At 41.1% G+C, this 24614-nt stretch overlaps 1 protein-coding gene across 4 annotated transcripts in view; it reads left to right on the forward strand.

The window, feature by feature from the left end:
* Positions 1 to 24614, forward strand: part of HERC2 (HECT and RLD domain containing E3 ubiquitin protein ligase 2) — a 200367-nt gene that overhangs the window by 112448 nt on the left and 63305 nt on the right. For all 4 annotated transcript variants that reach the window (XM_075916267.2, XM_075916303.2, XM_075916286.2 and 1 more), the window contains exons 45-60: positions 155 to 297; positions 491 to 758; positions 863 to 1005; positions 3117 to 3215; positions 3313 to 3481; positions 4051 to 4176; positions 8841 to 8949; positions 9169 to 9308; positions 13426 to 13616; positions 13955 to 14060; positions 14231 to 14322; positions 15309 to 15484; positions 16091 to 16202; positions 18414 to 18495; positions 18638 to 18781; positions 24363 to 24453. In XM_075916267.2, the coding sequence (XP_075772382.2) occupies positions 155 to 297; positions 491 to 758; positions 863 to 1005; positions 3117 to 3215; positions 3313 to 3481; positions 4051 to 4176; positions 8841 to 8949; positions 9169 to 9308; positions 13426 to 13616; positions 13955 to 14060; positions 14231 to 14322; positions 15309 to 15484; positions 16091 to 16202; positions 18414 to 18495; positions 18638 to 18781; positions 24363 to 24453 (2191 nt within the window). The remainder of the gene's footprint in view (positions 1 to 154; positions 298 to 490; positions 759 to 862; positions 1006 to 3116; positions 3216 to 3312; positions 3482 to 4050; positions 4177 to 8840; positions 8950 to 9168; positions 9309 to 13425; positions 13617 to 13954; positions 14061 to 14230; positions 14323 to 15308; positions 15485 to 16090; positions 16203 to 18413; positions 18496 to 18637; positions 18782 to 24362; positions 24454 to 24614) is intronic.

Raw genomic sequence — 24614 nt, forward strand, 5'->3', positions numbered from 1 at the left:
GAAATGTGCTGTACTGTACATGCTTCCCTCTAAATACACATCCGATTTTGAGGCGGAAGGTGGTGGAACTCATTCTTTATACATTTGAGCCACACTTAACTCAGCATAACTCACCTCATATTAATCTTTATTGGCTAAAACTCCTTTGTTTCAGAGGATGGAGCGGTTGCATCCCCTGACATAGGAGATATGTCTCCTGAAGGACCTCAGCCTCCCATGATCCTCTTACAGCAGCTTCTGACAGCTGCTACCCAGCCATCGCCTGTTAAAGCAATATTTGATAAACAAGAGCTTGAGGTACATTTAGTTGTCTTTCCTCATTTAAAACTTTATACTCATCGCTCTAATTCAAATTCATGTGGATGACTATTATTTTATACCATTTTCATGTTTCAAAGATTCTGTAAATAAAGCCAAACATATACTGTACAATACCTGTAGATTGCCTGTTGTACTTAGCTTCAGTGTGTGTTACCTTCTTTTCATTTAGGCTGCTGCTTTGGCGGTGTGTCAGTATCTAGCTGTAGAGTCCACGCATCCTTCCACACCACTGTTTGAAGACTGTAGCTCCAGTGAGGCTACAACACCTGTTGCAGTACAGCATATCCGACCTGCAAAAGTAAAGAAACGCAAGCAGTCTCCCATTCCACCTCTACCTATTGTAGTTCAGCTTATGGAAATGGGGTTTCCTAGAAAAAATATTGAATTTGCACTGAAGTCACTTTCAGGAACCTCTGGAAGTGCTTCTGGATTACCAGGTACTTCACATACTAAAGTGCTATTAGTACAGAAAACTAAAACTTCTGAATGGATGCCAAAGAAGCCCATATTTATTTGGCTGGCTTATTGTTTTGTCTGCTAGGAGTGGAAGCCTTGGTTGGTTGGCTGTTGGATCACCCTGATGTCCAGATTACTGATCTCTCGGATGCTGACACTGTTTCTGATGAATATTCAGATGAGGAGATAGTGGAAGATGTGGAAGAAGCAGAGGCTGCTTGTCCTGTCGTTAGTATTTAGAGTAATTCAAAAGTTGATTGATTAACAATATGGTACACAGATTTCAAGATGTGTAATTATGGTCTTCACTCTCAGATTTCTGTAGCATAAGGGTGTGGTGGTACACCCATCAAACTGTTTATCAATCGTTTCAAGTTTTGAAAGACCTCCTGTGTGTGTTGGCGTTTTAGTTGGCTTTTTTCTTCCATATTATATTGGAAACCATAATTACTACTCAGATATCTCAGACTACATCTGTGGGTTTTTTTCTACTAGACAACACACTTTGATTGGTACATTGACATGCTTGTTAATGCACAGTATGTTGGATATTTCAGGTACCAGGAATGACTGCTAAAATTAAATTTAGCCTATTCTGGAAATGTCAACCTTGAACTGAACTTGAAGTTTAAAAGTGCATCTCCTTCCCTTTATTATTTTACTGAAAAATAAAAAAGATACTTTGGCTATTCAAAGTATGACTTGAATGGCACTGAAAACCACAAGTGAAATAACTTCTTTTAAATTAAAAAAGGGATTTCAGAGGCAAAGACTACAACATTCCCTATAAAAATTAGTGTTGTTCTTAGAAATTCTGAATATGAATTGCACTATTTTTTCTATATGCTTTCAGAAACCCTAAATCTGTGCATCATTTTAGTTAAAAGGTTTTATCAGTATATACAGTCAAAAGGAATATCTGCAGTGTTTTAGTTTTCTTGTATTCATGTATCTAAGATGTATTGTCATGCGGTTGATTTCATAATCACAACAGGAAAGGATGTGTACTGTTTGGAAGGAAGATAAATCCTGGATTTAGTGGTAGATTATCATAATTGGTAACGTGAGCATATTTATGGTTCTATGCATATGCCTTTAATTTGCCATTTAGAACATTTACACTTAGTGCTCAGATTACAACTTTTTTTTTGAATTGTAACTGAAAATGAAATAGTTTTTCCTACACTGTTTTTTCCTGCACTGTTTTCTTAGCTGACACCTTCAGAGCTTGAAAGAGAGAATTTCCCAGGAAGAGTAGTATCACCCTATTTATCAACTTTGTTTCTGTTAACCAGACATTTCAGTGTATACAATACTAGCCATATCTATAATCTCAAAGGCTAGGTCTACACTATTGCCATTTTTCGGAAAAAGCTCCGCAAATTGCGCTCTGCAATTTGCATAGCTTTTTCCGATTGCTTTTCCAGAAGAGGCTTTTCCGTCATTTGGCCCTGTCTAGATGGGGCCAAATGGTGGAAAAGCTTTCTCTTTTGGCAGAGCCCTTATTCCTCATAAAACAAGGTAGACAGGGCTCCCCGAAAAGAGTACGTTTGCTCTTCCCAAAAATGGAAGAGCAAATGAATTCCCTGGACGCAGCGGAGTTTTTCACAGTGTAGATATACCCAAAGAATAAAACAAATAACAATATTACCAAAATTTCATCCACCATTTCTTCACAGGAAGAACTTATGAGGAAATAATGTAGAGATATAACCTAGGCATGTGAAATCCCATTCAGTCAGTCAACTGGTTAAATGTTAGGTTTAATTGGTTAACTGATTAAGCAGGATCCCAAGTTGTTACCCGTTCACATCTCTGATATCACCAAGATTTCTCCTCCCGCCCCTTTTTTTGGTGCAGTTTTTATATTGCTTCAGGAGTTCTGGAAACTTGCCACTACTTTAGCCTTCCCAGTTTTTCTGAGTATTAAGCAGTGTTCCCTGTAAGCTGTGCGCTTGTGTGGCCCTTGAGAGAGATTCTGATTTGCAGCATGCCCGCAGGTAGGTTTTTTGTTTCTACTGGTGGTGTACATTCTCACATGCCTCCGTGCACAAAAAAAATTTATTGTGCACATGATTACAAAAGATTAGAGGGAACATTGGTACTAAGCCAGACTTTCGAGTGCAGGAGATCTTAAATATTAGCCCCTTAATGTGTTGCATCACAGTTTCCTTGTTTCACTATTGCAACTATTATTAATTACATATCCTTGTTCTTTTTGTTTCATTATCTTTGTTATCTAGCATATCACTATCCTAGCTAATGTGCTTATTTCTCTGTACTAAAGGTAACTACACACTTTTAAAACCTCCCTGTTTGTTGGGTTTGTTCTTTCACAGTCTAGTGGTGCTGTTGTTACAGAGAGCCAAACGTATAAGAAACGAGCTGATTTCTTAAGTAATGATGATTATGCTGTGTATGTGCGAGAGAACATTCAGGTAAATATGGTGGTGAAAGTTGTGTGTAATGTTTCTTTTCTCTAAGTGCTCATTTAACTGAAGGCTTTCTGGGATTTTATTATCATGTTTTATCTAGGTGGGGATGATGGTTAGATGCTGCAGGACCTATGAGGAAGTTTGTGAAGGAGATGTCGGTAAAGTTATTAAATTGGATCGAGATGGACTGCATGATCTCAATGTGCAATGTGATTGGCAACAAAAGGGTGGCACTTACTGGGTCAGATATATCCACGTTGAACTAATTGGTGAGTTGAATATTCATTAAATACTGTTTAGTATAGTGGTGCCCAAACTTTGCCTGTTACACCGCCCTTACCTGTAATGGAATCTCTGTTCTCAGACCATTACTGCACAGTTGGCTCAGTAGAGCAGCTTGCGCCGAAGTTAGAGCGAGGGGCAGACTTAGGGATGGGGTTAGAGGAAACACTGGCTGGGGGGACGGGTGGAATGGAATTGGAGCAGGGGGTGGAGTTGATCTGCTGTTGGGACCAAAGTTGGGCTGGGACTAAAGAAGGGGACCGAGTGCAGCTGCGCCTGGAGCTGGAACTTGGCTGGGGACAAAATGGAACCACAGTTGGGGTCCGAGCTAGTCTGGGAGCAGTGCATGACTATGTGGCACTCCCTCTCTGCCCTCCCCTCCCCATAAGGAGTGACCTGGCCCTGCCTCATACACTTTCCCCTTTCCTACCTCTGAACATTGGGGCTGTACATTCCACGGTTTGAGGACCACTGGTATACTAAGTATCTGTACAGTATGCCAAAGGAGAATGCAAGCTTAAAAAGTAAGTGATGAGTTTATTTTTGAAACTTCCAGGATTCCCACCACAGAGTTCTCCTTCTCACATCAAGATTGGTGATAAAGTTCATGTGAAAACCTCAGTTACTACACCCAAATACAAATGGGGATCTGTAACTCACAGGAGCGTGGGGGTTGTAAAAGGTAATGTAGACGTCCAAAAGTGAGAGAAAATTACACATTTTAAACTATATGGATATTATTCTTGCTTTATTAAGTGCAAGGAAAAGAAACTTTTCAGAGTGTCAGTGGGAGACAGTACAAACTCATGTTATGGGGGTGCTCAGGATTTACACTTTAATGCTTTATGGCAATGTGACAGTGAAAACCAACAGAAACATATACAAATTTTGCGCAGGATTCTAAACTTTATTATTCTTCACCTAGCCACATGAGTAATACACAGCTCTAGACAAAACAAAACAAAACCCACCACCAATTATACACGTTTTCCTACCTGTTTCTTCGTCTGCTTTAGAGTTCTGTGAATGATGGCCTCTGTATGTATTCTACATGTTGGGTACTCATATGCACTGTGTGCCTGAATTTTGCAATCAGGGCCTGTTGGCTTGTACTGCAGTGTAGCTCTCCTTGTGCTCCAAATCAAGGGTGTAAAAGAAGAGTGATCAAGAGGTGAAGCTGTACTAATGCACAAACTTCAGAATGAATTACTGTTGTTGTATTACTCTATTACCAACACACTCTTATTCTCTTTTTGGATGGGTCGAGGTACTCCTGAGGGAATTCTGCACCAAAAAATTTCAAAAAAATCTGCAAAGTTCTGCATATTTTATTTGTCAGAATAATACTATGTAATCACACCAATTTCAACTATTTGGGTAATTTATTTCAAAATACCTATCAGCAACTATGTCTATAACAATACAAAGGCCAAACATTCCACCAGGAATAAATAGAGAGTTAAGGAAACCCCTATGACAGCACACTTTCTGTTTCTCTGCCTCCTTCCCCAGAGCCAAGCAGGGGGAGAGACATCTACACCCCATGCATCCAGAGCCCAGCTGCAGGGTATTCCTCCTGGCCAGGCACTCACACCCTCTCTCCACCAGAGTCCAGCTGCCCCCTCTTCTTCCCTCCCAGCATAGACAATCCCATGCACCTCCTGCTCCCTAGCCCTCAGACATGTTTCAGGGCACCTCCTAGCCCAGATGCTCACACTCCTTCCTAACACTAGCTGCACTGTTGGTTCCCACCCATCCCCCTACCCAATCCCAGAGACTCATACCATCTCTCTCCTCCCCAACCCTCACCCCTGCAGCCCAGGAATCCAGAGGGAGAAAGTCTGATGCTAGGTCCCAGGCTTCTATGGAGATTCCTGCACACTGCCTTCCTTCAGGTTGTGTTGAGAATTACCTTTAATGGGAACCCTCCAGCTCCTCCCTCATCTCCTCCCAACAGTTTCTTCTTCTTGTGAGCTGCACTCTGCCTGGTCCTTCAGCCCCTACTGGTGGCCAGGAACTCTACAGCCCATTTCTGTGTGAGGAAAAGAGAATTCTGTGCACAAATACAAATTTTGCATGCACAGTGGTGCAAAAATTTCCCCAGTGAGCTCTTTCTACTAGAGAGAGCAAACTACAGGAGACCCCCGTTTTACAACAGCCCGATTTACGACCCCCCACACTTATGACTTTTTCCATAATTGCAAAAGGGGCCGAAATCCCCCGACTTATGTCCTCGGCCTGCATATATGATGGTGTATGATGCCTGACGTAAATGCAGGCTCGAGTTACTATGCCCCCAACTTGTGAAGCTGTCCCCGGGGCAGATTGCATCACAAGTCGGGGGCAGCCTGTACTTTGATTGAATGTCTGAGACGCATACCACTGGTAGATATGAAGACCATCTATTTGGAACTGTTTGCATACCTTCACAAGACATTATGCTCTGGTCCAGTCACTGGTACTTAGATAGTAAAACTTGAGAGACATTTGCCCACGCTGCCCTTCATGTCTTTTTTGGAAGCATGAGGAGAATTATGATGGTCATGTGGGACGATGGATGCTGCTTGCAGAAAATTCTAGACTTAGGCACATGGTGTACATATGAACCCATGTGTGGAATACAGATCAGGACCACACATTTCAAATAACTTCCAGTTTCAGGTAGGTAACTTCCATTTCTTTGGACTCAGGCAGAGTCCTTTGAGGTTTCTGGGATCCTTCTGTTGCAACTCATGACTTTCTTCAGAATGCATGAAGCTGCTATTTCTCCATACATCAACTAGCTTTCTGTGACCTTGGCTTATCATAGGTAAACAGGACCTCACTGTTACTGAAGTATTTCTCTATCTCATTCTTAAAGTTTCCTTTGTCTGAGTCATTTGAGTTTGGTTGTCATCAAAAACTAGTTCTGTTTTCTGCTGCTTGTGATTTTTCCATTCTTCTGTACATATGGAGTTAGAACTACTACTTGTTCCCATCTTCAGCCAGCCATTTTTCCCAAGATGTTTTGACTTGAATAGGCAACCATTTAAAGTTTAATGACCAACTGTTATGCTTGATCTGGCAAAGGTGTCCTGTAGCCCCTGTCAGCAGTTAGCAGGTTACACATCCACGTAAAGGTATTCCAGGATACTACAATTTCATCACATCAACCAGAATTCATAAGTTGTATATAGATTCCCCACAATGTCACAGCTGGTTCTTGAGATATTCAGAAACATCTGTACAGCTTCCTTCATATTAAGCCAGAGATACTTTTTCTGTTCAAGTAGAGCTTCTCATTATGGAAAAAGTTGAAAATAGGCGCTAGACACTATAACTTTTTCTTTGAAGAGTATCCCCGTGGGTGTTCCACCTTTAGGTGTGCCAGTGCCCACCAGTTGGAGATTCTTGGTGGCAGTGCCCCCTTGGCTGGCTACATGCGCGAGGCATCTGGAGTGTGTAATGTGCACGTGTGGCCAGCTGGCTCCTCAAACTATTCTCTCAAACAGCTGTAGACCTGCAACAAGGAAAACCTATAGTAAAAAATGGCAGCATTTCATTAGCTGGTGCTTTGCTTGATGCTGCACTTCCATGCAGGTGAGAATCCCATTCCATTGTAATGAACCAATTTATTCACCTGTCTTCTTCCCCAAACCTCATGGCAACAACAGGGAAAGGGCTCTCCCTAACGTCGATGTCCGCAGGGCAGTGGCCTTTTACTTGCAATGAACACGCTCGTTCCACAAAATGCTTCACTTGTTCATCTCCTCCACAGAGAGATCTCAGGGACTACTGTTCTATAAACAGAGACTGTCCAAGTGGATCTCAGACTGTATAAGACTGGCTTATGCCATATTCAACAAACAGCCTCTTTTGGCCCTGCGTGCCCATTCCATGAGGGCAGTGGCCACCTTCACAGCCTTCCTCTGCTGTATCCCCTCGTACGAGATCTATAGAGCAGCCACGTGGGCTTCCGCTCACACTTTTACTCATCACTATTCCATCCAGTCGTATGCAGACACTTACTCAATTCGGCAGCTCAGTACCTTCAGTAGCCGAAACAAGCCTTCCGAAGGTCCCACCTCCAAGCTTTGATACTGCTCTGTAGTCACCTAAAGGTGGAGCACCCAGGGGGAGACTCCTTGAAGAAAGGAAGGTTACTCACCCTGTGCAGTAACTGGAGTTCTTTGAGATGGATGTCCCCGTAGGTGCTCCACCACCCATCCTCCTCCCCTCTCCTTTGGATTCTGTTGGGGGTCCGGATCAGAGAAGAACCAAGGAGCCCACTGGTCGTGCATGCACATTAAACGCTCCAGACGCCTCGTGCCTGAGCCTTGTGCATGCGGCCAGCCCGGGGGGCACTGCTACCAAGAATCTCCAGTTGGTGGGCGCAGTGGGGCACAGCAGCGCTGGCACACCTAAAGGTGGAGCTCCCACAGGGACAACCATCTTGAAGAACTCCAGTTACTGCACAGGGAGAGAAACTTTCCCTTCTAGCTGTGGGTGGCTAACAGCACAGTAAAAAGTCAAAATATAAGAGGGTTAGATTATTGTAGGGATAAGATATGGTTAATACTATAGTGGCTTGGCAAAACATGATTTTTGTAATATAATTTCAATGGATGTCAAATTTTTTAATTTATATCTATTTAAATGTTCACAGTTGTAGCAAAGATGTAAATTTGGGCATTTTTTTCATCAAATTTTAAGTTTCAGGAAGCTTTGGTTGGGTCAGACAAAAATTTAATGAGTAGATTTTGAGATTCAAATTGTTTTATTACCATTAAAACAGAAATTGTCAACATCACATCAAAATATGCAAAATAAATATCTTTATCAAATCTAAGTTCTCAAGAAGCATTTTTCTTTCTCTGCCCATTAGTATATTTTGATTATTGATGGAAATGTTTTTTGCTGCTTTGTATGTGTACAGTGAAATTGACACTCATTGGCTTTTATTGGTATAAATTTAATCTTCCCAAGCATAGTCATGTTTCTTGTCTATCATGATGTACATTAAAAAGCTCTTAAAATTCCTATGATGTGCAAGTTAATCTGTGCTTTAGGAAAAAATAGATAATGCATATATTATTGTTTCAAGTAATCTCATGAAAGAACAAAGCTAGGCCATAGTGAAAATGTTAACTAAGTAAAAGTTGCCAAAACATTTTCATGATTTTTAGTATTTGATTGCTGTGACTTGAAAGTTACTTCCATTGAAATAAACTTGCATTCTGAAATAAATTCTAACTTCTTAGAAGGAATCACTTATAAAAAACAATTTTGGTTCGCAGACTGTAGGCATTTCAAATTACATTTTAGAGATTTTCAAGAAATCATCTGTATCTGCATGTTTTATCACAGCTTTTAGTGCCAATGGAAAAGATGTCATTGTAGACTTCCCTCAGCAGTCTCATTGGACTGGTTTATTGTCAGAAATGGAATTGGTCCCCAGCATTCATCCAGGGGTCACGTAAGTTAATTGTCAGTTCTATAATTTTTTGAACTACTTGGCATATAATGTTACTATCATAACTAAAATTTTTTAGAGAAGTGTAATTTTGTCCACAAGTTGAAGGGAGGATAGGGGGAAGGAAAAAAGAAAATTCTTCATTTATGAATGCTGTTAACAATATAATATATCTTATAATGTATGGAATTGACCCTATTAAATGTCTTTTTTTTAAATTAGGTGTGATGGCTGTCAGATGTTTCCTATCAATGGGCCTAGGTTCAAATGTAGAAACTGTGATGACTTTGACTTTTGTGAAACCTGTTTCAAAACCAGGAAACATAACACCCGGCATACTTTTGGGAGAATAAATGAACCAGGTATATTTCAAAACTAGAAATTGTTCATGTTAATCCAAAATTCATTAAATAGTTTTTGAAATCATGTTTTTAGGTTTAATTTTGTTAAGTTTAACATTATAGCTAGCTTACTAAGAAATGAGTTGTTTGGTACTAATTAGGATTTTATGTTTCAGTTCACTGTCGAATGTAGCAGAATGCCTCTAAACTTTTTCTTTGGGTAATTCAGAATGATTAACTTAAATAAAAGTTTTGAGTAGCTCATATTTGTGTGTTAAATTATATTTGAAGTAGTGATACTAACACCCTCTTCTGTCACAGGAGTAGGCACAAAGAGTACTTTTGAGTTTTTCTGTTCCTGATTAGTGTTGTTACTGGGATCTACAATCAGTTCTTTCTGTTTTAGATTTTACTTTTCCTGGGTCATCCTATGTTTTTTCTCTCTCCTTCGCAGTTCCAGGCCCAGTGTGGATTTGGAAGTAGCTAAAGCAGATATGCTGCTGATAATCACGAATGTTCAATGCACACACAAGGACTAGTGACTCATTAAAAAGACAGACCCCCCAGAGGGATTTGTTTTCCTGAGCTAGTTCCCCTATAAAACCAGCTGAGAAAGTGACCTTGGTTCTTCAGAGTACCTCAGCTAAGGAGTTGGTTGCTATGGCGATGGGCGCTAATACAGAATCATAATAGAGGGGCCAGCATCTATGTATCCTGTTTGTGGAGGGAGACGATAACCCTATTTTTCAGAAGGGGTAATGGAAGTTTCCCCAAAATCACGGGGAGGTCTGAATCCTATCTTGAGGTGCTGACTTGGTGCCTTTATCATCAATGTCCTAAGGATATATAGAATGGGAACCCAGCCTCTGCAGTATCCACTACCACTTCATACTCTTAACTACTACGTAGCTCAGTTTCGTCTTGGATCATAACTATTACCAATTCCAAGTTTCTCCCCTTCAGTCTGGCCACTTACCCATTCTGTTTACAAGGGTCAGCCTTATCAGCCACTTGAGCGTCCACAACTCCCATGGAAGATGATCATACTCCGCAACAAGTGATCGTCCATCATCATAATCATTTATAAATTACTTTTGGTGGTAACTGCTTGAATGAAAAGAGAAGGATTTAGTCTTTCCATGCCTTGAGGATTGTCTTCTCACGGTCCTTCTCTTACTCAGAGGTCCATAGAGGAATCTGTGTCCTGCTTATTTTTACCACCTTCCCTGGTCATCTGTCTCAATTACGAAAAATCTACATTGACCTTCACAATATGCAGACTTCATAGGGGTGATGTTAGGCCTCACCACAGCAGGAGCATACCTCTTGAAAGGTTTCTGGTCATGAGTACTCTTGTACACTATGTCACTATCAGAACTTGTCTTTCTCTCCTTGGCCACATGGTGTCATAACACATATGATACAAAATTTTCAGAAGGGTAGCTGAGTTAGTCTGTAACAGGAAAAACTTAAAAAAATAACAACTAGATTAGTAGCACTTTAAAGACTAACAAAACATGTAGATGGTATCTATGCCATCAGATGCCAACAATGCCGCACTGCCATATATATTGGCCAAACTGAACAGTCTCTACAGGAAAGAATTAATGGACACAAATCAGATATCCTAAAAGGCAATACACAAAAACCAGTTGGAGAACACTTTAATCTACCTGGACACTAATCAATGGATCTCCTAAGTCACTGTTTTGTTTCAGGCAAATTCCATAAGCCAAATACACAGAGAAGGATTGGAACATAACTTCATTTACAAGTTTAATTCTTATGCAAATGGTATGAACAAAGACATCGGCTGGCTGGCAAACTACCTTCCACAGCCTATGACTTAACCTATCAACCAAGCAATGGAGGTGCTAATGTTCTTTTCAGCCTCTTGTAACTATTTTGTTTTTAAGGTGCTACTAGACTATTTGTTTTTTACATTTTTCCTATTACAGACCAGCTCAACTACCCCACTGAAGCTTAACTACTCATGGTCTCTTTTTTTTTTCTTCCTCCTCCTCTCCTTTTTTTCCTCTTTTTCCTCCCCTCCCCCTTATTTATTCTTGGATCTGGACTTCTAACACTCCTGTAATCTGAAGAAGTGGCCTGTGCCCATGAAAGCTCATGATGCCGTCTACATGTTTTGTTAGTCTTTCAGGTGCTACTAGTCTATTTGTTGTTTAAGTTTTTACATATGATACAGTTCACCAGACTTCATCTGCAGTACTTACAAGCCTGGCTTCTTACTGTGTATTCATAAAAAAAGGGCAACATAAAGAACAAAATCACAATTACAATCCAAGGTATATTAGCTCTCTTGTCTGGAGGACAAACCAGAGAAGGTGTGGATATAGGGATTCTTTTCCTCATGTCAACAACCCAGGCAACTGTCATTGCACACCCTTCCACTGGATTAGGGTGTGCACATGGGCATTGATATGGCACCAGGCATTTGGACTCCTGGGGAATCTAGACTGCACATCAGCTTAGTAGATCTCAAGGCAACATGTTGAGCCTACAGTGCCTTTCTCCCACTCATTTAATTGAGACACATTCAGATAATGTTGAATGATATCACAATAGTAATTAAGGGAGAACAAGAACTCTGTGTATGCATAGAGGCAGTCATTCTCTGGAACTGGTGGATCAAACATCACATAATTCTGTTAGCTGCATACTTATCAGGGATTCAGAATCTACCTGAGCAGACATTTTACTTAAGTCACGGATGGATAATTCACAGTTTGGTTCTTACTGTCTTTGTTTAATGGGAAAGGCCAGCCTGGGATTTCTTGCCTCACAGGTGAACAGTAAACTTCCTTATTGCTAATCACAGCAGCCTAGGCCAAAGACTCATTGGGAGTCTTGTTATAGAAGAGTCACCTGGAGTGTGCCTTCCCTCCCAATTCCTTTAAAATCACAGGCTGTATAGAAGATCTTCCAAGACAGAGCTAGAGTCATCATGATTGTGCCCAACTGACCAAAGGTGCACTACGGGGCTTAACTCAAAATAAGCTATGCAAATTGAGCTCCATCAATTGTGTATCTTATTTCAAAATAACTTACTTCGAAATAGGGAGTTTCTACACAGTGCTTACTTAGAAATAGTACACTATTCCTCTGTCTTCCCTTATTCCTCATACAATGAGGGTTACACAAATTGAAGTAAAGTTCTCCAGCTTGACAATATTTTGACACTTTTGAAATAACTTCCTGCTGTGTAGACACAGACTAAGTTATTTTGGAATAGCGCTAGTTACTTCAAAATAGTGTTGCAGTATAGACGTACCCCAAGACAGTTCTGGTTCATAGATCTACTGAAGCAGTGAAAGTGACCATCCAAGAACATCTGAGTTGCCGGATCTTCCAATGCCACACAGGGACAAAGTTTTGCATTCCAAACTAGGACCGCTACAACTCAGAGTTTGGTATTTGGATGGGCATTGGAATTAGAATGCTTGTGTTCCAGGAGGGTGCAATTTATTGTTAACAAAAATAGAATACTACAAGTATCCGTTACTCAGCTAAATGGAAACATTTCTCTGCTTGGGCTTACCAAAGCAGTTTGTCTCTGAACTCTGGAATCAATGCTGTCTTAGGGTACCTACTTGCCCTTAAGTTTTCAGTTGTGTGTTCAGTTCCCTATGAATGCATTCAGCAGCAGACAGTACTTTTGATCTTCCACTAGATATTTGTACAATCTTCATGCACCCTACAGCTGTCAGAATTTTGAAGGAGATTCTCAGATCCTTTCTGCCATTGTTGAAGTTCACATCTCAGTGGCCTGTAATTGAGTTCATTTTGCTAAAGTCATACATACAACACCAGAGAAGATTGAAAAAACAAAACAGGAAATGTGACTACCACAAAAAGGGGCATTGAGAACAAATGGATATGTGTAGTGCTTGAAATAGTTTTCAATTAATTTTTTAGTTGTGCCTTTTTAATGAGAATAATGTGATCAAATCTTCATGCTTCACTTCCAAAATTCACACATTTTGGGCTAAATTGTCTGTGTGTTTATTTTGAAGTTTGATTTGAATGTTTGCTCTTGTCATAGTATTTTTTTTTTTTTATAAAATGTAATTTTCTTTAACAATACATAGTTTATAGTATAACTTTGTGAACTAAATAGGTCAGTCTCCAGTATTTTGCGGGCGTTCTGGAAAACAGCTGAAGAGACATCATAGCAGTCAGCGAGGAATGCTACTGGATGACTGGTCACGAATTGTAAAGAATTTGAATGTGTCGTCTTCTGTGAATCAGGCTTCACGTTTGATTGATGGTAGTGACCAGTGTTGGCAGTCTTCTGGTTCACAGGGAAAGGCAAGTTTGAGCCATACTACTTGAATGATATGCCAGCTCTGGCACCCTTTGGCTTTTGTTTTGTTTTGTTTTTTTAACGGCTTGTAGTGCATCTTGCTGATTTTAATGCACAACCTGTCATCTCAGTGTTACATATACAGTTCATCTAAAGTTTATATTTAGATGTATGTGTTCCAATCTAAATATACTGATTTTTAAGTTTGCTAAGATGTATTCTTCCCAATTGTTTGTAATTTTTGTGAATTCTAGAAAAGGACTGTCAATACAGATGATAAAGTGTACTACTTTTATTTGGTGTCCAATGGCATTTTCATCGAATTGTGTGATTTATTTTCTAGCATTGGATTCGTTTAGAGATTTTCCCTGATGTACTTGTCCACAGACTGAAGATGATAGTGGATCCTGCAGACAGCAGCTACATGCCCTCTCTTGTTGTGGTTTCAGGTATATGAATTGAATTGTGCTAAAAAATAAGGTTTTTTAAACATGCTTTTTTAAAAGCTCAAATGTTGATTATTTAACTTAGTAATATGTTCATATAGAAGTGGTATTTAAGTGTGTAGTTGGCATATGGCCTTTATTAAAATCAGTTTTTTCCCCTCTATGTTGTACAGGAGGGAATTCTTTAAATAACCTCATAGAGCTAAAGACAATCAACATTAACCCTGCGGACACTACAGTGCCTCTTCTTAGTGATTGTTTAGAGGTATGTGAATACTATTTGTGGAAAAGCTCACAGATGGTCAATCTGTATTTTGCTGTAAGGAGTGTCCATGTGTACCTTTAGTTATTGTATTATTGTTTGAGAAAACTATATGATGGTGCTTATAATTAACTGTGCCCCTGGCTTTTGCGTAATCTCTGTCCATGTATACCATTATTAGCCTTGTGAGTAAACACCAGTAAAATTTTAGATCTTCAGTTTAAAACCGAATGTCTCAGAACCAAGCAGACAATACATATACCAGGCTTTTTTTCAAAGATATGGCTGGAAGTACTCGTGTGCTGGGTGACAGAAGTGAGTGGCTACTTCTCAGCCTAGGGTGAAAAATTTGGACTGTGGCCAGTTACTGCAAGAAGGGCACAATCTTAAAGATTTCTCTATGCTGCCACCTGCCACTTTACTGCTCTGTAATTTTCTCACTTGGGATGAAAAACACATCTCCCCCCACCCCTACCCCCAGTGCAGCAAGTTACAGTACTGTAAAGCTCTGGAGTGAACAAGCTCCCACTCTCCACATTCCCTTCGCATTCCAGAGCCAAAGGGTGTCCAGCCCAGTAGATTTTGTGTGTTTCAGTGCCGGGGGGGGGAGACGGACAACAGAGGGGACTGCAGCACTAGAGCAGGTTCCCTAAAGCTGGAGGTGGTCATGAGCCTCAGGGGCTGGATAAAGGCAAGCCAAGGGTCACATCCAGACCTTGGATGTTAGTTTCCCCACCCCTGCCTTAGTGGTCGATTGGAGTTGAGAGAATTCCCAGAAGCAAAATAGTTCGGTAGCAAACTTCTAGTATTCTGAGAACATCCATCTCAGATAAATTGCCACCTAAATAGGGCATTGAACTAGAATGTTTGTTTGATCTTACAGACTCTACTTCTAAAAAATAACTCAGCATTGCAAAAACCTTAAATCCTCCATGTATTCCATTAACTTAAAGACCCAAAAGATTTGCCATTACATCTTTCTTCTTTAGTATCACAGGTATATTGAGATTGCTATAAAGCAGTGCAGAAGCTCTGGAATAGATTGCAAAATACATGGACTCAGCATACTGGGGCGTATCCGGGCAGAAGATGAAGATTTGGCTGCTGTCCCTTTCCTTGCTTCTGATAATGAGGAAGAGGATGATGATAAAGCCAACACTGGGAGGTAGGGAACTGGAGCTGGAAACAAACTTGCTATCTTAACCTAAATTAGAAGAATGTCAACATTGGCTATGCAACTCTCATGTGTGTGTGTGTGTGTGTGTGTGTCTCTGTCTCTGTGTCTCTCTCTCTCTGTGTGTAAGTAAAAAAAGAAAACACACAGGGCCTACTTTCAACAAATTTTATAATTAAGACGTTAGTTGATGTATGCCTTTTGTCTTTCTAGTGTGTATTTAGTGATAATTTTTTCATAGCTTTTTTTATTTTGTCTCTTCAGCTAAAATTCCACATTATGAGTAGTTACTTTAACAGTTTATGTTCATTATATGATGTAGAATCCTGAAGTTCTGTGGGTCTCTTGTGATTTTAAAGAAGTTCACTGTGCAAAAACTATTAAAACATATTTTTTATTTTGGAGCTGTTACAAAAAAATAACATAGTTGTCTCAGTTACAACTGTGAAGTTACAGTGAGCTTGATTTCACAGAGAAAATATTTACATATCAAAATGTAAAATAGATGGCTAAAATATACAACACAATTTAAGACTTATAAAATGTCACAGTGTATGGCTATGGAACTGACATTTTTATTTTTCTCAATGTACCCAGTCTTGTTAGGAAGAAGATGGCAGGACTGGAATCAGCAGCTACTATAAGAACCAAAGTTTTTGTTTGGGGGCTGAATGACAAAGATCAGTTGGGAGGACTGAAGGGTTCCAAGGTATCGTCTTTGTTGAAAAGGTGTTTGTGTAAAACAAAAGATCTCTGAAGTAGGTAAACCAGACACTGAATTCAGAGATTTTTAAGTCTCATGATCAAATCCTTTGAGGTCTAGACATCATGACTTTCCAGCTAAAAAGCATTCAAAGTCTGTCACCGGCAGATTGAGAAATTGGATCTTAAAATTACATTTTCAGTTCCAATTTGATTTTAGCAGCTGCCTTCTTGAAGCAGGGAGCTCCTCACTTACAACTCCAGCTTTTAAATGGAAGCAGATTATGCTTTTAACTCTGAAAGATTATAGTATGTGTTGGACCTCCCTGGGTCTGACACCATCAGGACCTGACTGGTCCCAGACAAGGGAGTTTTCGGGACTAGAGGAGGTCTGGAGGAGGCGGGACCCAGCATCCTTGTTGATCTCCCCAGTCTCCTGGTTCCACAAGTTGCAGCAGCCTGGCTGGAGCTGCCAGCCACACGAGCTGCCAGCCACACGAGCTGCAGCAGTCCACTGCCCTGACGGCAGCCCTTGCTGGCATTCCCACCAGTCTTGCGGCAGTCCCGCTGGAGCCCCCAGCAGCCTCATAACAGTCTTGCTGCCCCACTGGCATTCCCAGTGACTATACTGGCTGCAAGCTCTGGGCACTGCTCTGCAAGTTCCATGTCTCACTCCCCACCCCCAGCCAGCTTCCCTGCCCCACTCACTACGGGCCCTGCTGGCCATCTCTGTTCCAAGCTGCCAGCAACCTCTGCTGCTGGGGCTCTCTAGTCCCGCAACATCTGTGGTCCTTCTGGACCACGGATGTTGCCGGACCACAGAAGTTCAACCTGCAGTCAATAACTTGAAATTATGTACCATAAGAATGATTATTACGGACGTGCTTAATTTACATATCAGTACAAAGTATTTCTGTGCTAGGAAACTCTTACAATTTTACAGTGGTGCTGATTCAATTATCTGAAAAAATAAAATAAATTCCTGACCCTTGCTAGTATAATCCTTTTGAATGTGAAAAATTATTTAAAGGGAAATTTCAAATAAGTGCGTCCAGACCTGTTTGAGGTTTTTTTGGGAGCCAGTATGGTTGAGTGAGAAATATGTAACATATTTAATAATTGTAAGATACCATTACTCTGAAAATTCAGTTGAATAAAAGGAATACTAATATTTTAAAATTAGAATAAAAAGCTGATTTACTTGTTTGCAGAGTTCATATAGGATTGTAAAAATCTATGGAAGTATTATTCTCATAGCAAAAAATAACAATGCTGTTTCCAGAGCTACTCATATTATAATTGGCATTGATGCCAGTGTACAGATAGATTAACTTATCCATTTAGAAATATTATTTGGGTGAGAAATGATTTTTCCCTCCCAATTAGATCCTGATTGCAATTGCCATTGAAGTCAATGGGATTCTTCTGTTGGAGTTTAATGGGTTTTGGAACAAATCCTAGAAAAGGGAACAATTAGTAGGAAATATAATATAAAGCCATTAAACATTCAGAAGACAATCTTTTAAATGTAAACAGCTTGTCTTTTTTGGTTTAAAAAAAAAAAAAGTTGCCATAACAAAAATCAAATGCAAACCCTCAACCTTTCACTACGCTTTATCAATTATCCTCCAGAATTTTTGTTTCACTAATTGTAATGAAGAAGCCTTTTTAGTAACACAAGATTACTTATTTTTTCCCTGATAATGTCTAACCTATATTGTTAAAGAACTTCACTTTTTGATTAATTGTAATATAAAGGATATAGAGAAAATAAATTTTGCTAGCATGCTCATATATACTGATTTCTGATGTGCTAATTGGCATTTTAACCAACTTGCTTAGGTTGTAGTTTATTGTGACTCTGACTAGGGTTGGTTTACTCAAAAAAATATAATGGGATAAAAAAAGCAATTTGTGCTTCATACTGCACTTTTTCCATCTAGTGCTTTATCTCCGTTTTACATAACACACCCATCCCTTACTTCAAACACTTGATCTGCTTCAGTTATTTAACTAATTGATTATCTGAAAGGTGTCAGATAATGGGGCAGTGAGTGCCACTGAAAAGCTAGTAAATGAACTTTTACAAACCGTTGGTTAGTTAAATTTAGATAAACCAACTTAGCATACTAGAATTGCACTTCAAAGAACTGTTAGAGGTAACAGACCTTTAAATCTGATTTTATGCAATAATCTCTCTCTTCTCCCGACCTTTTAGATCAAGGTTCCTTCATTCTCTGAAACTCTTTCAGCCTTGAATGTAGTACAGGTAGCTGGTGGATCCAAAAGTCTTTTTGCAGGTAGGATAACTCTGTGCAAGGTTCCTGCATTTCAAACTCCCTACACCTCATGGCCTTAAAATAAAAAGTAGAACAATTTTCCAAGAGGTGAGAGAATACATTGGTTTTTATTAATGGATATTTAAAACCTTTTTCCTTTTAGTAACTGTTGAAGGCAAAGTATATGCCTGTGGAGAGGCTACTAATGGAAGACTTGGTTTAGGCCTATCAAGTGGAACTGTGCCTATTCCCCGACAGATTACAGCTCTCAGTAATTATGTAGTGAAGAAGGTGGCTGTTCACTCAGGTACTGACTCTTTACGTTTCTCCATGGTAACATAAACACTGTGTACTTAACCTTAAAAGTGAAAGTGGGTTCCTGTGACCTATATCCTCTGCACAAGAACTATATAGAACAGAGCCTTAGATATACAGGAGCATTGTCTGAAATTCTGTGGGCTTCAGAAAGGAGATTAGGCTAGATCAGGGATGGGCAAAAGGGCCTCTGCGGGCTGGATCCGGCCCACCAAGCAGGTTGATCCAGCCTGCTGAGGCCCTGCTGTTCCCCCGCTATCAGGTCAATTAGGGCTTGCGGGGGGAGGGGGGAAGAGCGCATGAAGTTTCCTTCGCCTTGCTCCCAATCCCTGATTTGGTCTGGGTGCGAAAGGGGGAGCGTGTGAAGTCTCCTCCCACTGCCAGGGGTGTCTAGGTGGAACCTCGGCGGCAGTGCTCCCCACCCTTAGACCAGTCATGGTGGGGAAGCAGGGAAGTATCATTCACTTCTCTCCCCTCCCCCCCTCCCCATCTTCCGCTTGAGGCCCTGCCCCTTCTGGGGCAGCCCAGGGCTACTTCAGAAATTATTGCCCACCCCTGGGCTAGATAACCTCATGTTCCCTCTGGCCATAACATTTTTTTAATTTAGTCTCTCTTTTTTTTTTTTTAACCTCTATGAAATAGTGGTATCTTTCTGAAAGTTACATTCAGAATAATTTCTGAATTTTCATAGTACAGTTTTTTGTCAATCCAATGGAAATATTTTTCTTACACAAAAGAGTTAGCTATTTTTTTTTTAAGTGATTCATTTCTACTGAGGGAAAATGATCATGCTGGATTTTTTTTTAAAAGTTATAAAATAAGTTTTTTTCACCTTGTCAATAGACAGTATGAAAATTACTGCTTTTGAGTTGTGGAATGGGGAACCTAGCACTATATTAAATTCCTTGGACTTTTGCTTGACTCTTGCTGCCGTGATGATTGTGCACGTTCTAGTCTTCAGTATGGAAGGAATGCCAGTTGTTAGGAAGAGTCAGGTGTTAGTAGTGATTCAATCGTTAGAAACATAGATAGTTTGGTTTGTGATGACTGGGAGAACCGTGTGGTCACTTGCCTGCCTGATGCAAAGGTTGCGGATCTCTTGAGGCATCTAGATGGACTTATGTGTAGTGCTGGGGAGGAGCCGATGGTCGTGGTACATGTAGGTGCCAATGACATAGGGAGGGTAGGAGAGATGTCCTGGGCTGTGTCCAGACTCAGGGGTTTTTTCGAAAAAAGTAGCCTTTTTTCGAAAAAACCTCACCTGCGTCCAGACTCAAGCCGCGTTCTTTCGAAATTAAATCGAAAGAACGCGGCTTGTCTTTTGATGGCGGTAAACCTCATTTCACGAGGAAGAACGCCTTCTTTCGAAAGTTCCTCTTTCGAAAGAAGGCGTTCTTCAATGTAAATAGGTCTTCTTCGAAAGAGAGCATCCAGACTCACTGGATGCTTTCTTTCGAAAAAGCAAGCCGCTTTTTCGAAAGTTCAATGTGCAGTCTAGACGCTCTCTTTCGAAAGAGGCTCTTTCGAAAGTATCTTTCGAAAGAGCCTCTTTCGAAAGAGGCTTGCAGTCTAGACATAGCCCTGGAGGCCAAATTTAGGTTGTTAGGAAAGAGACTGAAATCCAGGACCTCTGTGGTGGCATTCTCAGAAATGCTTCCAGTTCTTTGCACAGGGCCAGGTAGGCAGGCAGAACTTCAGAGTCTGAATGTGTGGATGGTGTAGGTAAGAGGGGTTTAGATTTATTAGGAACTGGGGACACTTTTGGGAGAGGGGGAGCCTATACAGGAAGGATGGGCTCCACCTAAACCAGGGTGGACCCAGATTGCTGGCACTAAACATTAAAAAGGCCGTAGAGCAGTTTTTAAACTAAGAGATGGGGGAAAGCCGATTGGTGCGGAGATGCACGTAAATCGGATGGAGACTTCTTTTAGAGGCGAATCCATTGATAGAGATTCTCTAAGCTGTAGTCAGAAAGAGGAGGGGAGAGGACAAACCATGGTCCAGAGCAGATAAACAACCGCATATAAAGGAATCCAGTGCATCAGGGAAGGGCAGACAGATAAGCAGTGGCAAATTTTTAAAGTGCTTCAACACAAATGCTAGGAGTCTGACTAATAAGATGGGTGAAGTAGAGTACCTCGTATTAAAGGAGGTTTTTAACATAATAGGCATCACTGAAACCTGGTGGAATGAGGAAAATTTGTGGGACACAATCATACCACGATATAAAATATATTGGAAGGATAGAGCAGGCTGTGTGGGTGGCAGAGTGGCACTGTATGCGAAAGATAATGTAGAATCAAATGAAATAAAAATATTAAGTGAATCAACATGTTCAATAGAATCATTATGGATAGTAATTCCACGCTCCAATACTAAGAAATTAGCAGTAGGGATATATTATCGACCACCTGACCAGGACAGCGATACTGACAGTGAAATGCTGAGGGAGATTAGAGAGGCTACCAAAATAAAGAAGTCTATAATAATGGGGGATTTTAATTATCCCCATATTGACTGGATACATGTCACCTCAGGAAGAGAAGCAGAGATAAAATTTCTCAATGGCTTAAATGACTGCTTCTTGGAGCAGCTGGTACAGGAACCCATAAGGGGACAGACAATTCTCGATTTAGTCCTGAGTGGAGCTCAGGATCAGGTCCAGGCGATATAACCATTACAGGACTGCTTGGGAATAGTGACCATAATATAATAACATTCAACATTCCTGTGGTGGGAAGAACACCTTAGCAGTCCAGAACGCTGGCATTTAATTTAAAAAAGGTGAATTACACAAAAATGAGGAGGTTAGTTAAACAGAAATTAAAAGGCACAGTGACTAGAGCTAAATCCCTGCAAGCTGCATGGAAAGACACCATAATAGAGACCTAACTTAAATGTATACCTCAAATTAAAAAACATAGTAAGAGACCTAAAAAAGAGTCACTGTGGCTTAACCACCATGTAAAAGAAGCAGTGAAGGACAAAAAGGCATCTTTTAAGAAGTGGAAGTCCAATCCTAGTGAGATAAATAGAAAGGAACATAAACACTGTCAAATCAAATGTAAAAATGTAATAAGAAAAGCAAAAAAAGATTTTGAGGAACAGTTAGCCAAAAACTCAAAGAAATAACAAAAATTTTTTTAAGTACATGAGAAGCAGGAAGCCTGCTAAAAACCTGAGAGTCCTAGATGATCAAGATATAAAAGGAGTAATCAAGGACGATAAAGCCATTGCGGAGAAACTAAATGATTTCTTTGCATCAGTCTTCACGGGCAAGTTAGTCGAAACAATAGTAAAGAATAAAATTGTGAGGCATATAGGAGAACATAATTTGTTGGACAAAAGTCAACATGGTTTCTGTAAAGGGAAATCATGTCTTACTAATCTATTAGAGTTCTTTGAAGGAGTTAACAAACATGCAGACAAGAGGGATCCAGTAGATATAGTATACAGTAATACTCCGATGGTCCGGCATCTGTCGGTCCGGCACTCTTGATGGTCTGGCACCATCAGGAACCCGGAAGTGCTCCGGGCAGCCGGACCATTGGAGCTGCTCTGCCCCCAGCTTCCCCTATTCAGCCGCTGCTAAAACTGACCAGCCGCTGAATCGGGGAAGCCGGAGGCAGAGCAGCTGGGGCACTGCCGGGTAGGTCTCATAGTGCTGCCCCTCAGGGCTGCGGGACCAACTGGGCAACACCCCAGGTGTCCCCAATTCAGCCGCTGCTGAAACTGACCAGTGGCTGAGTCCAGGAAGCCCGGGGCAGAGCAGCTCTTCCCCAGGCTTCCTGGAGTCAGCCGCTGATCAGTATCAGCAGCGGCTGGCTTGGGGACACCTGGGGCAAAGCAGCTGGGGTTCTGCTGGGTTGGTCCAGTAGCGCCGTGGTGTGGCGTTGCGGGCCCAACCCAGCAGCACCCCAGCTGCTCTGCCCCAGGAGTCCCCAAGAGCAGTTGGGGTGCTGCCGGGTTGGTCTCGCCGTGCCAAGGATCGGCACACTACCGGCAGCGCTCTAGCTGCTCTGCCCATGCGTCTCCGATTCAGCCGCTGCTGGTCAGTTTTGGCAGCGGCTGAATCAGGGACGCCTGGGGCAGAGCTGGACTTTCGGAAGGGGGCGCTATGAGGGGTCTGGGGTGGCATCCCCCCCCCAAGATCCCTCATAGTCCCCCCTTCCGATAGTCCAGCATATCTGATAATCCGGCACCCCCTGGGTCCCAAAGGTGCCGGATTATCGGAAGTTTACTGTACTTACATTTTCAGAAAGCCTTTGACAAGGTCCCTCACCAGAGGCTCTTGTGTAAATTACATTGCCATGGGATAAGAGGGAAGGTCCTTTCTTGGATTGAGAACTGGTTAAAAGACAGGAAACATAGAGTAGGAATAAATGGTAAATTTTCAGATTGGAGAGGGGTAACTAGTAGTGTCCCCCAAGGGTCAGTCCTGAGACCAGTCCTGTTCAGCTTATTCATAAATGATCTGGAGAAAGGGGTAAGCAGTGAGGTGGTAAAGTTTGTGGATGAAACCAAACTGTTTAGGATAGTCAAGACAGAAACAGACTGTGAGGGACTCCAAAAAGATCTCACCAAACTGAGTGATTGGGCAACAAAATGGCAAATGAAATTTAATGTGGATAAGTGTAAAGTAATGCACATCGGGGAAAAATAACCCCAACTGTACGTACAGTATGATGGGGGCTAATTTGGCTACGACAAATCAGGAAAGAGAGCTTGGAGTTGTGGATAGTTCCCTGAAAACTTCTACACGGCGTGCAGTGGCGGTCAAAAAGGCAAATAGGGTGCTAGGAATGATTACGAAAGGGATAGAAAATAAGACACGGAATATTTTACTGCCCCTGTATAAAACTATGGTACGCCTACATCTTGAATACTGTGTACAGATGTGATCTCCTCACCTCAAAAAAGATATTTTAGCCTTGGAAAGGGTTCAGAAAAGGGCAACTAAAATGATTAGGGGTTTGGAACGGGTCCCATATGAAGAGAGGTTAAAACGACTGGGACTTCTCAGTTTAGAAAAGAGGAGACTGAGAGAGGATATGATAGAGGTCTATTAAAATCATGAGTGGTGTGGAGAGGGCGAATAAAGAAGTTATTTATTAGTTCCCATAATAGAAGAACTAGAGGACGCCAAATGAAGTCAATGGGTAGCAGGTTTAGAACTAATAAAAGAAAGTTCTTCTTCACACAGCATGTAGTCAACTTGTGGAACTCCTTGCCAGAGGAGGCTGTGAAGGCTAGAACTATAATAGAGTTTAAAGAGAAGCTAGATAATTTCATGGCAGTTATGTCCATAAAAGGCTATTAGCCAGGGGATAGAAATGGTGTCCCTGGCTTCTGTTTGTCAGAGGCTGGAGAGGGATGGCAGGAGACAAATCGCTTGATCATGGTCTTCCGTCCACCCTCTCTGGGGCACCTGGTGTTGGCCACTGTCGGCAGACAGGCTACTGGGCTAGGTGGACCTTTGGTCTGACCCAGTATGGCTGTTATGTTCTTATGTAGTATGGAAGGGCAAAGAAATAAATCTTGGCTTTTTGTAACTGTGATTTAAACCGTTGCAGGTGGCCGGCATGCTATGGCTTTAACAGTTGATGGGAAAGTATTTTCATGGGGCGAAGGAGATGATGGAAAACTTGGCCACTTCAGCCGAATGTAAGGATATAATTTCTAGTAGCAAGTAGAAGTAGGAAGTATTTCAAACAAATGAGATTAAATACTGCCATTGATTGCTAATTATAATTCAAATATATTGATATTAAAGAACTGTTAGAAAAATATTCTTTTGCAATACATATATCAGTTTTGTATGTTGT

This window comes from Pelodiscus sinensis, chromosome 1 (assembly GCF_052426305.1).
Source record: "Pelodiscus sinensis isolate ZL-2025 chromosome 1, ASM5242630v1, whole genome shotgun sequence".
Classification (NCBI taxonomy): Eukaryota; Metazoa; Chordata; order Testudines; family Trionychidae; genus Pelodiscus; species Pelodiscus sinensis.